Genomic DNA, 12,374 nt, shown 5'->3' on the forward strand with positions numbered 1-12,374 from the left:
TTGGTAAGAGGTCCGTGTGAGCGCTAAGGTCACCTGAGCAGAGATGGATCTCCGTTGCTGTAGACAAACATGGGGGTCTCAGGGCAGGACCGTCACCTCGTTATGTTTGTGCAGCCTTTGCTCAGGTGGGCCATGGTCTACAACTGATGCTAGTAGGTCACACTTTACTATATTAATTAATTCGCCAAGATTTGACATCCGAGGAGCAGCAAGCCTAACTCTTTGATCACTTACACCAAGAAATCACAGCCCCTAAAATAATTAATTAATTAGTTTAATTATCGTTAGGCTCTTGGAGTCACTAGAGGGAGATGTGAGCACATGCCTTAAGCCAAGATGTTACATCTGGACTGGAAAAAACACCCAGTAGATGATGGCACAAAGCATTTTAAACATTAACTATAATATCTACACCACATGCAGCTTCTCAAGATGTTTTGCTGTCATCAGCTTACTAAAAGATAAAGATTTATTGGGCTATTACTGAAAAGGAAGCTAGATACTGCCAAATGGCATGGACAGTTAGATGACTAGCTGCTGACATCTTTATTCATATATAAAACAACACAACTGAGTCGTATTTTTTTTAACTACCATGCTTGAAGGAATCAACAAAGCAGCGCCTTATCATACTGAATTTTTAAGTCATTTTTAAACCACTCATGGGCTTTGGACAGGTTTGGTTTTTTTACTGTGTGTATACAGAATATTAGCCCCCTGTGAACTTTTAGTGCTGACTAAAAGAAGAGATAAGCAGTGCTGGCCTCAGCCTGGTTTAACAGCGTCTGAAGATGCTGAGGGGACCATACCACGGAGCAGTGCTTTCTGGATCACAGGCACAAGATCACGCTTTTTCTGGTGCCATATATCTATTGCAGGCATACACGAACATTTCGAGTGCTGCAGAGATGTGGCTGTTTTACAGGTTTAAGACATAGATCAACGCTAACTCTGCGTAAATTGAGAATATTATGGTTTAATATTCCCACGTCTACCTTTTGATCAGCTATTAATAGCAATCATAGGGACTGAAAGGTTAGTGCAATAACATCAATTCCTTTGAATAGTTTAAATATTGCTTCTTAACAAAGAAATTATTGAATAGGTTGCAATGATTATAGAACTATCTTTATAACATGTTAAAAAGATGACAAACCAAATGAACTTAATTATTCTATTCCTTGTTGAAAACTCTATGAAAAGTGAAGTAAATCACATACGACAAAATCCTGCAGTACTACAGAGCTTAATTTAAAATGTTTGCTCTAAAATTTAAAAATAAGTCCAAGCCTGTAGAGCTGTTCTCCCAGAAGCTAGCTAGCCATATCTGTCGTCTTTTTCTCTGACAGCTTGATATACTGTCCCCCCTTTGTTACACATTTTGAATTCAATTTAGCATGCTACTTCCAATTAACCAGCACACACTTATTGCATTATTTGGCATTAAACAGGCACATGTGTTCCTTTAGCTCCTGCCAATGTGAGAAGACAATACCCTTAAGGTGAACCGAGCTATTTGTTCGGCGAGTATTAGGCTCTGGGAAGCATCCAAGAAAGCTGATAGAAGCCCGCAGGTGTGCGGTTTCGAATGCTTTCAAAGTGCTTCATGCCCAAGTCTTCTAGAAACGTTACACTTCATAACCATCCTCTCCCAGCAAGATTTATGCTGTGTTTTGAATATTTCTAATACTCTGGAGTCTGAGTGCCAGAAACCTCTATTTGTCAGGCTCGGTCACTGGACAAGTTGCTCTGGTCAGGGATCGTATATAAACCCATTTACGTATAGGCCATTATTTATTCTATACAAACTACTGAAAGCAGGTGTGAATTCACGTGTTTGCTCTGAATGCAAATTAGTTCAACAGAATAAAGTTTCATCTGCAACATGAGCCTACTGCTTCAAGACTATCAATGAGGAGAAAACAAGAACAAGTTTTAATGACATGTTTATATAAAAAAGTCAGCATCCTTTCGCTATGATACGTGTACAACAGAAAGTACAGTACAGTTTTGAGATACATCCCACATATTCTTTGAAGAGGGATTACAAATTCACAAAGACATAATATTGCTATGCAAGTGCTTATTAAAAGCAATAAAAAGAACAGAATAAACAATTTATGCTCTACAAGTCTGAGATACGGTGTTTACTCCTAGAAATTGCTTTACACAGTGTTAGAATTTAAAGCTTTGACCCCACAAAAGAATTATTGGGCAGTCGCAGCTCACGCACAGAGCTGCTGCAGTCAGCCACAGGTCGACGTGCAGGAAAAGTCCTTCAAGAACTGGGGACTGAGAAGGTTTCTAGCCTAACTAGAAAAAAAATTAACGCAAGGATGGGAGGATGGAGGTTTCTTGGTCCACCAGTTCTCTCAAGGACTCTTCCTAAGCTTTTCTTTGCTCTGATAAGAAGTTAAACTCTAACAGAAATGTCATTTGTCACTGTTAGATCAACAGTATGAAGCCACCATGGCTCCAAAAAGTGTCTTTGGCTCTTCTGGGAAGGACATAAAGGTATAATTTCCATGTTTGTCCCGTTGGCAGCTCCCGATACTATGATGGTTATTACTTACACAAACAGAAACCTGCAGCCAATCAAAATAATATGGTTGGCAAGAAATCTGGGCAAACTTTAATAGCTATAGTTCTTCAACATAAAAAGGATAAAAGTAGAATAATAATTTTTGGCAGGGAAAGCAGGGAATTTTTAAAATTCTGATTGTTTTCCTATGAGGATAGCGTTATAAATACTGAAGTCTAACTTAAAACATGTTCTGGTTTCGTGAATTCACATTGAGTAAGATTCTGCTGGACCCACTGAGTTACACTCAACTCATTTCCACTCTTCTCAAACTGAAGTTATCTGGAATATACAACAAGGTAAGACAGTGGGATTTGGCACAGAAACTGCATGGTCAAAGTAATTTAAATGTCTTTCTGAAAAGAGTTATCTGTGCACGCAAGTGTGTTGCAGTGGAATACACAGAGCACTCTTTTCAAGAAAGCATAATTAACTTCAGTCTTCTGGGAAATGGAGAGCCAAGAAAGGCATTTACCAAGTGGAAGATGGACATAAATTTAAATATAAAAGCCATTTTCACTGAAGTTTTCACTTTCATTTTCAACAAGCTCCAGTGCTATGTTCAGGACTGACAGTTTTTCACTGGAATCGGACAAAGCAAGTAAGCAGAGTTATATTATTTTAGTAGTAATTAAACTCACTTGCCGGAAAAACTAAGTTAGTAGCTTTTCCATTAAAAAGTACATGCTGTCTAATAAAGACCATTTTGTAGGCACAGAATTAGGTAAATTTGTTAATCTGCAGTAAGGAGCAGCATCAAAACATGTTAATGACATCACAAGCAAGTAAACTTCCTTAATTAATAGCTAATGACATAAACTTTTGGCCCTTCTAGAAAACAACATCCTGTAAACATTTTCCCTGCCTTGTGAAAAAAGTGAAAACCTTCACAAGTAGAGAATCAAGAAAAGACACTCAAAACCACCCCATCTAAAGTAATCTTTTAATATGAAATATTTCACTTTTTACCTTTATATGATGGTACTTTGTTTTGGAACAAGGTCATATGATCTGTTTAATGGCACTGAAGTGAACTTCTTTCCCCAAGGCAATAGCCTAAAGAAGCTAAGAAGTATTCTGAAGGAGGAATGCATAAAAAAGACTATTGCATGTGAACGGTTTTGTATGAAGTGGCATTTTTGGATTTAAAAAAAAGTTTGCTGAAATATTTCCCAGGCAGATCTACTTGGGCCTCTAATTCATTGGCACAGGCTCAGTATCAGTCACTTAAAATACATGTTTCATCATGTACCTAAAATTGTGACACTCTTTAAAAATACTTAATACAAAAATCTTTTATTTCCTTTATACTACATATTTACAATTCTATTATCAAGGTACTGTGGAAAATGTAAACAAGTATACACAGGTGTAAATAATATGGCTTGAGAAAGGCTTCCCCTTTGATTAGCTGCTCTAATCACCTATCAGTATACATAGATAAGAAAAAAACAGTACATTTTATAAAGTGCTGTCAAACAGCAAAATATAAATTCTTGGGTTTTGTGTATTAGCTGCTGAGTAACCATACCAGTCTAAACTGAAATGTCCGATGTACTGGAATGGGGAGAGTGGAGGGTCACCGAGGTAGTGGGGGCTGACACAGTTGGGGCTGAGGGAGCAGGGTTTGCTCAGTCTTCAGAAGAGAAGACCAAGGGGAGGTATTGCTGCTGTCTTCAACTACCCCATGGGGGCTGTAGATGAGATGAAGCCAATCACTTCTCAGAGATGCACACTGAAAGGATGAGAAGCAGCAGACCAAAGTTGAAACTTAGGAAATTCTGATTAGACACTAGGAAAAAAAAAAAAAGCGAGCATGACATTTTCACTGGGACAAGAGCTCAAAGAGGTGGTGGGATCTCCATCCTTGGAGATATTCAGAACTCAACTGGAAGAATCTCTGAGCAACGCCATTTAACTTTGAAGTTGACCAGGCTTTGAAGAGAAGCCTGGACTTCTAGAGGTCTCTTACAACTTAACTTACTCTATGATTCTATGAAAAATCTTGAATGCAACGCTTAGATTACTCCTGTAGTTTGGCTCTGCGGTAAATACATAGTTAAGATCAAAACATTTCAATTGCTTAACTTGGATTGTTCTTCTCCAGCAGTTGCTAAGATTATATCTGTCTCACACAAGAGTTACCTTATCAGTTCCAGTTCAGTGAAATCACCCCAAATTCACATAACTGTAGGATCAGACCCAGGCCATCACATCTCCAAAAGAACATTTAAAATATCACAGCTGACAGTAAAGCCCTGCAGAAAGCCACACGCTTCTGACTAGTTTTGGGACAACAATTGTGCCACATTTACATTGAGTAAACTTTCCAGCGACATTTATAGAGCTCTAAAGAAGAAATGACAAGGGATTAGCATCAGCCCCTGTGATTTTCTAGCTGAAAGCACAGTTGGTTAATTAATTTTGACACATTCACAAATATCTTTACTGTGTTTCGGATGACTTTCAATACCAATGAAGTGATGAATAACAACAATAAGACTTCCATGAAGCTTGAAAAATACCTACCAAACCTGTATTGCTTCCTATAGATCACAGTTTGAATTAAACTCCCAGGTGAGCAAAGTTGCGTGCTTCATACTGGACAGTTAATGACCACAGATTTGTTTAAGACCTGAGGTGAACCATGGGTTAAAACTGTTACTCACCTACTCATTATCCAACCGCAACAACAAACATCATCTTTAAAAATCACAAGTTAGCACCAATTATTGTCACTTTGTCTCTTCTAAGACAAAAACCTTCTCTTGCAGAGTTGCAGTTCGTTATGGTGTGTGAATGGTAGTGTGAACACAAGACCTGGAACTGCCTGTACTACCACGTCTGCTGAGCCCATGGTCCTGACGCCCTTTAATAAGTGCACTTTTGATATAGTCAGACTCAAGAGGTTGTTACTACATAGATTTTGTAACTCCTAACCTAAAGAGAGGTATAAAGAGGTACTCTGACATCTTTTAGTCTAGTTAACTCAGAACATTAGAATAAAGAACATTATTTCTTTATTATGACATAGTCCTATATTAAAGAACAACCTGTCTAAAAAGACAAAATAGCACCAAAATGTCTTTGTTCTATTAGTGACCAACAGCAGCTGTTGAATTGTATCAGGACTTTTTAAAGCTGACTTAATCAAACTATTGTGCAGTAAAAGCACATTATAATCCTTTATATAAAGAACACAGAGATTATCTTTAAACATCTATCCTCGCTTACTATCTGCTTCCTCTATCCAAGATAAAACTCTTTTCTGCGTTAGCAGGTAATGTTTGGTGAGAACTGCTGCGCAGTTTGACTCGACAAACCACCGAGAAACTCAACTGACAAGACGAGAGAACACAGAAAGCCACAAAAGCGTGACAGATGACACCATGCTCTTTGGAAGATGGTTTCAGACATAAGCAAGATATAGATGGACACCTTCCAATCAGTCAATCCACACTAGCAATGCGGTACATATTCTTAAATCAATTAAAAACTTATCGAGGACTGTGGTGGATTCTTCTTCAGTTGCAAGTTTAAAATTAGACTGAATGCTTTTCTAGAGCACACAATGTTCTTCAAAGAGGAATTAATTTGGTGAATCCCACTAGTTTCTGTGCAATGTGATTTTGCAGTGAATCCATATTGGCTTCATAATCTGTGAAATGCTCATTAAACTTCATGCTGGTTGTCAAGCAGGTTCAGAAAGCCACTTATACGTGGTGTGGCTCACTGCACGTTGATACGTTACATACTGCTTAGCCTGATACTTTTTGGAGCTGGTCTTATTAAAAACATGTCCAAGCTTTCAAACAATGAATTATATTATATATCAGAAAGAATGTCCAGAGCAGATTAATGGAGGGGTAAGAGCTAGGAATAAATACATGAAACAGATTCAACTTTTTAAAAGGATCCAGCTACTAAATGGCCTCTGTAGTCTTCCATAAGAAGTGTGAATACTTCAGTACAATTCAAGCTGAATTGAATAGCTGTTTTCATATCCAAATTCAAATACCGTCTGTGCATATAAAACAGTTCATTTATTAGTCCAAATGTTACTGTTGTAGAGCTCTTGGAAAAATATTCCCTCTTTCTTGAGTTTGTTCTTCATAAAAAGGAAGCTTTGGAGGGCCACCTAGAGAATTAAGTAGAAACACGGTTTCAGGTCTATATAACATAATACTGAAATATTATATAGATTATACAATTTACACTTAAATAATTCAATAAATTGTACTCTTCAAAAGAAGGTAGAGGACTAAGTTACACTGACCTCCTCACAGAGGCAGAGAGCAGGCAAAACAATAAAACACCTCTCAAACGGAAGGTTCTCAAAGAGTTTCCTAAACTAAATGCAGAATCGTATGGTATCACCATCAAGCCAGTTGGTGATTGATTAGTCTACAAGTGGGAGGCAACTTTCACTCGGTATTATATCTCATTAAGAGGAAAAATTATCTAAATAAAAAGAACCCCAAACCTTTTTGTGATGATAGTGTGATGAGTGCTTTAGCACGCTCACAAATCAATCCAAATCTATTTTCCAATCTTTTATCTACTTGTCTGGCTTATCACATCTCACCATGCTCTTCAAAACCTGACACCTCTACAAAAAGTAAGCAAATGTGATGGCACGTAGAGCAAGTAAACCTCCTTATTCACTTTACAGAGGCTGTGGATATCAATTATTTTGGGCAAGATTTCATACTGGCAGGCATAGAAGAGTGTATTGCTCTCCGGCACAGCTGTGCTGGAGGCAGCCTCGGGAATCCTTGAGCAGGCTGTGCAAGATCCCTGCAGCCTGCTCTGAGGGGAAATCACTGCACTGAGTCAGTTCAGCTTGGCCAAGACCTCACAACCACCTGGAACGACTCCTGGCATTTGCAGTTGTCTGCTGGCATTTGCACCATCAGGCGCCTAGACATTTAGGAGGACAGCACACACCAAATGCAACCCTTCCAAGCGAAGCTGCTGCTATCACAGGCTCTGAGTTTTTAACCAGAGGTGGAAATGCAGAACAGCTTCTGCCTCACACAGCCCGATGCAGAAACTGTGGTGGCTGCTGCTGAGCACCATGTTTGCGTGATGGGTTGACACTCCTGTCCAAATGGTCCACTGACCACCACCATAGTTGATGCATGATTTCTTCAACTAAGAAAGGCTGCACATCTCCAGCTTGTGTTACCTTCTTTGCAGGTTGGCCCCATCCACGTGGCTGGGCATATGCAGTTCCCGTTGTACGGATTGCACTGGGATTTGCTGGCACACTGGCATCGCAGGGAGCAGTCGGGGCCGTACTGGTCTGACCTGCATTCTGGAAGGACAGAAGCATTTGGAAAAGGGTGAATGCTCCCTAGTAGTTTCCCTGTTCTCCGGGATCAGGAAGCTACTCAGACACCTACATCTGTTAACATTAAAACATGACATTTTGGAAAGCCTCGCAGTCCTCAGGTTTCATCTACCGCATGGTCTGCCCAAACTGTAGCCCAGCTGTCCTAAAGAAGTTCCCAGAATGGAAACCATGACTGGTGTAAAAACAGGGGTTGAGAGCCCAACAGAAAAGATCTTGGGATCTGCTCAGGAAAGTTACAGTCAGCATCCTGGATCCACACTATCTTCTGCAGCTCTCCACTGCACGGCTTGGCTGTCTGCGTGCACCAGCAGAGAGCCTTCGCTCAAAGAATGTGAAATTGAAAATTAATCCACTTTATATATACTCTTATGTCTTACTCTGACTGCACAATTCTGCTGCCTCCTGACAAATTAAACTCACAAAACGTCTCACTCCCAAACACAAATACGTTTCATACCTCGCTGCAATTTTTTTATGCAGTCAAGAGTATGGGCATGAAGGAAAAGTTAGCAGCAGGTCACAAGGCAGGGTGCTAAATACACTGTAAACAATAGCCCTCTCTCCCTCACCTTGCTAGAGAATACTGTAAATAATCAAGGCGCTTGCTTTCTCACACAAGCACCATTTAGGTAAATAAAAGTGCTGCCGAGCCCTGCATCAGCTGCAGCCCCAACACGTGGGAGAACTCTCCCTGTGCGCTCAGAGCTTGGCCTTTTCAATTAGGAAATGTTATGAGAAAAGGTCTCCTCAAACACCTCTGGACCTGATTTTCATTTATGTAATACCACATTTTCATGTTAATAACAATGTGTATTTAAGACATCTGTTTGAAAGTCTGCAATGTTAATTTACTACAGAAAAAGAGCGCCCATAAAAGTCTGTTATATTCTCTCTCTTTTTTTTTTTAATTAACATTTTGCCTGTTTAATGGGTGCTTTACCAGAGTTCAAATTAAAATCAGGCCTTTTATCTTTATGGCTGCTGCACAGTCACAGCTGCTCACAGTTATATCACAGATGAACTGAGCCTAATTGAAAATAAAAATGCAAATAAAACCTACCCCATAACAGCTTTTCATGGATGGGGGCTACCCTAGCTGGTTTAAGAAAAATAAAAATGACTCCTAGAGTTTGCAAGAAGCAAAAGCTCTATTTACATTTTTGGTGCTGAGCTTCCCCCTTGTGTTCCACTTCTGCCTAAAATTTCGCTGGAAAGGCCCGTGGATGCCCAGTGCCGTGCTTGCTGCAGGGGTGGCTGATGTCCCCCATCGCACCAGTGCCTGCAGACTGGGTGGCTTCGCTTTCTGACCACAGGACAGTGCGGAGAGTGAAGCAAATAATTTTCCATTTTAGTTTTGCAGGTTGCACTAACACTTAAGGTCCCAGCAATTACTTTGCATTAATAACAGGCTGCTTAAAGCTGTTTCCTACTCTATCCTAGAACAAAAGGAGAAATAATATTCCCCCACTGTGATTTGGGGGCTCAGGAGGATTATGGTTCCTGGTGGGAACCTCCAATAGTAGCACATGGATGTTCACTCCTTTTATCTTGTTTGCCACAGCATTAGGATCACAAATCTCTTCTTACACTTGTTTAAACCACTGCAATTCCTTTTACTCCAATGATTACCCTAAATTTACTCCGTCATAACTGTGATCAGACTCTGGCTCAAAAATCTTGCCTGCCATTGCTGCCTCTCAGCCCTGCAACCATCTCATCAGGCTACAGCGGTAGGACTGGTTTTCCCTACAGGAGAATTTTCTCACCTATTTTTATACCCTTGTTACAAAATAATTCTGTTCTCATGGGCCAATCATTTCCCCAAACACACAGCCCAAGTGCCTGTGCTGCAAATGAGGGAATTTTATTTGGATTAAATGTTCCTGGACTACTGCTGAACCCCAGAGGCAGGCATAGCTGCTGCAGCTCCGCTACCCTCATCCGCAGGGATTCTGCCCTCCTTCCTGGCAAAGCAAACCCGGAGCTGGACATACTTTTGCATTGGTCTGAAAAGGGTCACAAATGTCCATGTGACAAGACACACAGCAATTGTATCCCTTCATGCCCATTTGCACCCTCTGGAGTCTTCCCAGCTACGTCTGGAAAACCATGGGCCTTCTTGGTATATTCTTCACCAGCGTACGTTCTCCAAAACTCAGGGCGAATGACATTTTACAGTTGACCCATAAATGGTTTTCCTATCAGTGTATCAGTCTAAATATTGATTAAATCAAGAGGTACAGCCTGTTGTTAAAGCTGTTGATAACCCGTAAGAGTAATTTGCTACAAACAATGTGTTCTTGAATACCGGTAAATGTCCTTTCACAGTTATGCTTAGACCAACAGGTCATATTGGTTTAACTATACGTAGTCCAGCCCTTAGAAAATATTACCCTTACCAACGACACATTTGTCTCCAGTCTTCCCAGGTGGGCAAAGGCACTTCCCAGTCTCTGGATCACAAGGAGCTCCTCCACAGTCACACCGGTGCTGGCACCTCTCTCCAAACCAGCCCCTGTCGCAGCCTGACAGTAAGAGCACTTTTTTAGATGTGCATTTGAATGGCAAGATGTACATTAGGCCAGAGTTTTTCCAGGATATCTCAGAGGAAAGCTCATAAACTCTCCACTGAAGCTAGCGTAAATGCCAAGTTTAATGAAGAATCAAACATAGTGGAATAGGCATAATATTTATATGAACTCTCCTTATGTCAGGTTCGTCTAATCTAACCTACCAAAGGTATCTGTAAAACTGTCCCAGAAATGTAACTGGCACTTATTTTCATTTTTAATTAGAACTCTCTAGAAGACCATTCCGTAACACTCAACAGGTCTGACATGCACCTATTTAATAATCTCATTTGGAGTTTTAGAATCAAAATGACAATCAGTAAAAGGGACTTATTTTTAATAAACAACATGTGGAACTCATTGCTGCAAGACATCACGGAAACCAGGACTTTCACCGTGTTAATTGGAACCAGATTAGTTAATTTCTAAGGAAATGAGAACACCCAGCTATATAACAGGTAAACAATCCCAAATCTAGTGGTTTGGGATATTCATAAAGCTCAAAGTATGGAAGAAGTTGCTCTCAATCAAAAATTTGAGTAATGACATGGTTTTTAGGGGGTTTTATTTTGTTTTTTTGTTTGTTTGTTTTCTTTTACGTCAGAGGGGTACAAGTACCTTTCTCGCAGTAGACACCTTGATAGCCCAACGGACAAATGCACTGTCCTGTCACTGCATCACAGCTCGCTCCATTTTTACAGGCACATGCATGAAGACAGCTTAGCCCATAAAATCCAGAGGGACACCCTGAAAAATGAAAGTATCAAATGAGGAAGGTTTATGAAGAAAAACATATATCACTTTAAAATCCTCTGTATTGTTAGCTACATTCCCTGGGAGCCAACAAAAAATTGTATTTACCATTCACTCTAATAATGCCATGTGCTTTTAAACTTCTACCACCCAGCATCAGAGGTATGCAAGTTAGTCAGATCTGGAAGCAGCCAGGTGATCTGGGACACCCCAAAAATTTTAACTGAACTGGCGAGGCGTTTACGTGACAACTCTGGAGCCCCGCATCCCATCACTGTTGGAGGAGGCTGCCCAGTGTGGTTCCACTTACTGTGCTCACAGGAGTGGCCGTAGTAACCCTTGGGGCATTGGCAGCAGCCCGTGAACCTGTCGCAGGTGCCGTTGTGCTGGCACGAGCAGTCCAAGCCGCAGCCAGACCCATACTTCCCTGGGAGACATTCTGCTGGCAGGACACGGACAGAAAAACAGACAAACAATGACAAAAAAAATCACTGACCTCACCCAGAAAAGCTCTTATGCAATAGCTTGTATAGCTGAAGTATGATGCCCATACAGTAAATTGCAGAGCCAAGGAGAATGTTTGTTATGAAGACACAGCATTTCTGCACAACTATGATGTATTTACATACTTTGATGAGAAATCTTTTGTATTCTATAGATGTCTGAACAGCAATTGCCTCGTACTTTTTATAGTCTACCTTTTTTAATTTGTCTCTTCATGCAGTCAGTGTTGTAAAGCCACATAGTAGATGGCATAAATGGTATCTTCAAATTTTTTTCTCTATCTACAGCAATATTTTCTTTCAGGCACTCAGAAAGTGTGAAAGAAAACACGAAGCTTTTCTTCCTCTGTGTTGTCATTGGAGTTCACACTATTCCAATTCCTAATAAAACCCAGAGGATCTCTTTTTCACACATAGCAACAGACTTCCCATGTATAATGAGATATCTGCTTTTACAGAACCAAACACTTCTCAAATTACTGAAAGACGAGTCATGCAAAAGTGACTGTGCCAATATAATTAACCTAGGCATCACTCCTGCATAAGTTAACTTCCCACTGCTGTGATAATTTGAATCTAGGCAGACCAACTTAAATGAGCGTGGCCGTCCA

General features: G+C 40.2%; 1 protein-coding gene across 4 annotated transcripts in view; it reads right to left on the reverse strand.

The window, feature by feature from the left end:
* Positions 1 to 1,929: 1,929 nt before the first annotated feature.
* LOC104321017 (multiple epidermal growth factor-like domains protein 6) overlaps positions 1,930 to 12,374 on the reverse strand; it is a 205,541-nt gene continuing 195,096 nt past the window's right edge. The window contains exons 34-38 of one of the 4 annotated variants that reach the window (XM_069792781.1): positions 11,571 to 11,699; positions 11,126 to 11,254; positions 10,337 to 10,462; positions 7,770 to 7,898; positions 1,930 to 6,719 (exon numbers count right to left, since the gene is read on the reverse strand). In XM_069792781.1, the coding sequence (XP_069648882.1) occupies positions 6,640 to 6,719; positions 7,770 to 7,898; positions 10,337 to 10,462; positions 11,126 to 11,254; positions 11,571 to 11,699 (593 nt within the window). In that variant the 3' untranslated portion in view covers positions 1,930 to 6,639. Of the gene's footprint in view, positions 6,720 to 7,769; positions 7,899 to 10,336; positions 10,463 to 11,125; positions 11,255 to 11,570; positions 11,703 to 12,374 lie in introns of those variants that run through there. The other 3 variants (XM_069792780.1, XR_011326240.1, XR_011326241.1) reach the window with 3 other exon arrangements.

The sequence above is a fragment of the Haliaeetus albicilla genome, chromosome 9 (assembly GCF_947461875.1).
Source record: "Haliaeetus albicilla chromosome 9, bHalAlb1.1, whole genome shotgun sequence".
In the NCBI taxonomy this organism is placed as follows: domain Eukaryota; kingdom Metazoa; phylum Chordata; class Aves; order Accipitriformes; family Accipitridae; genus Haliaeetus; species Haliaeetus albicilla.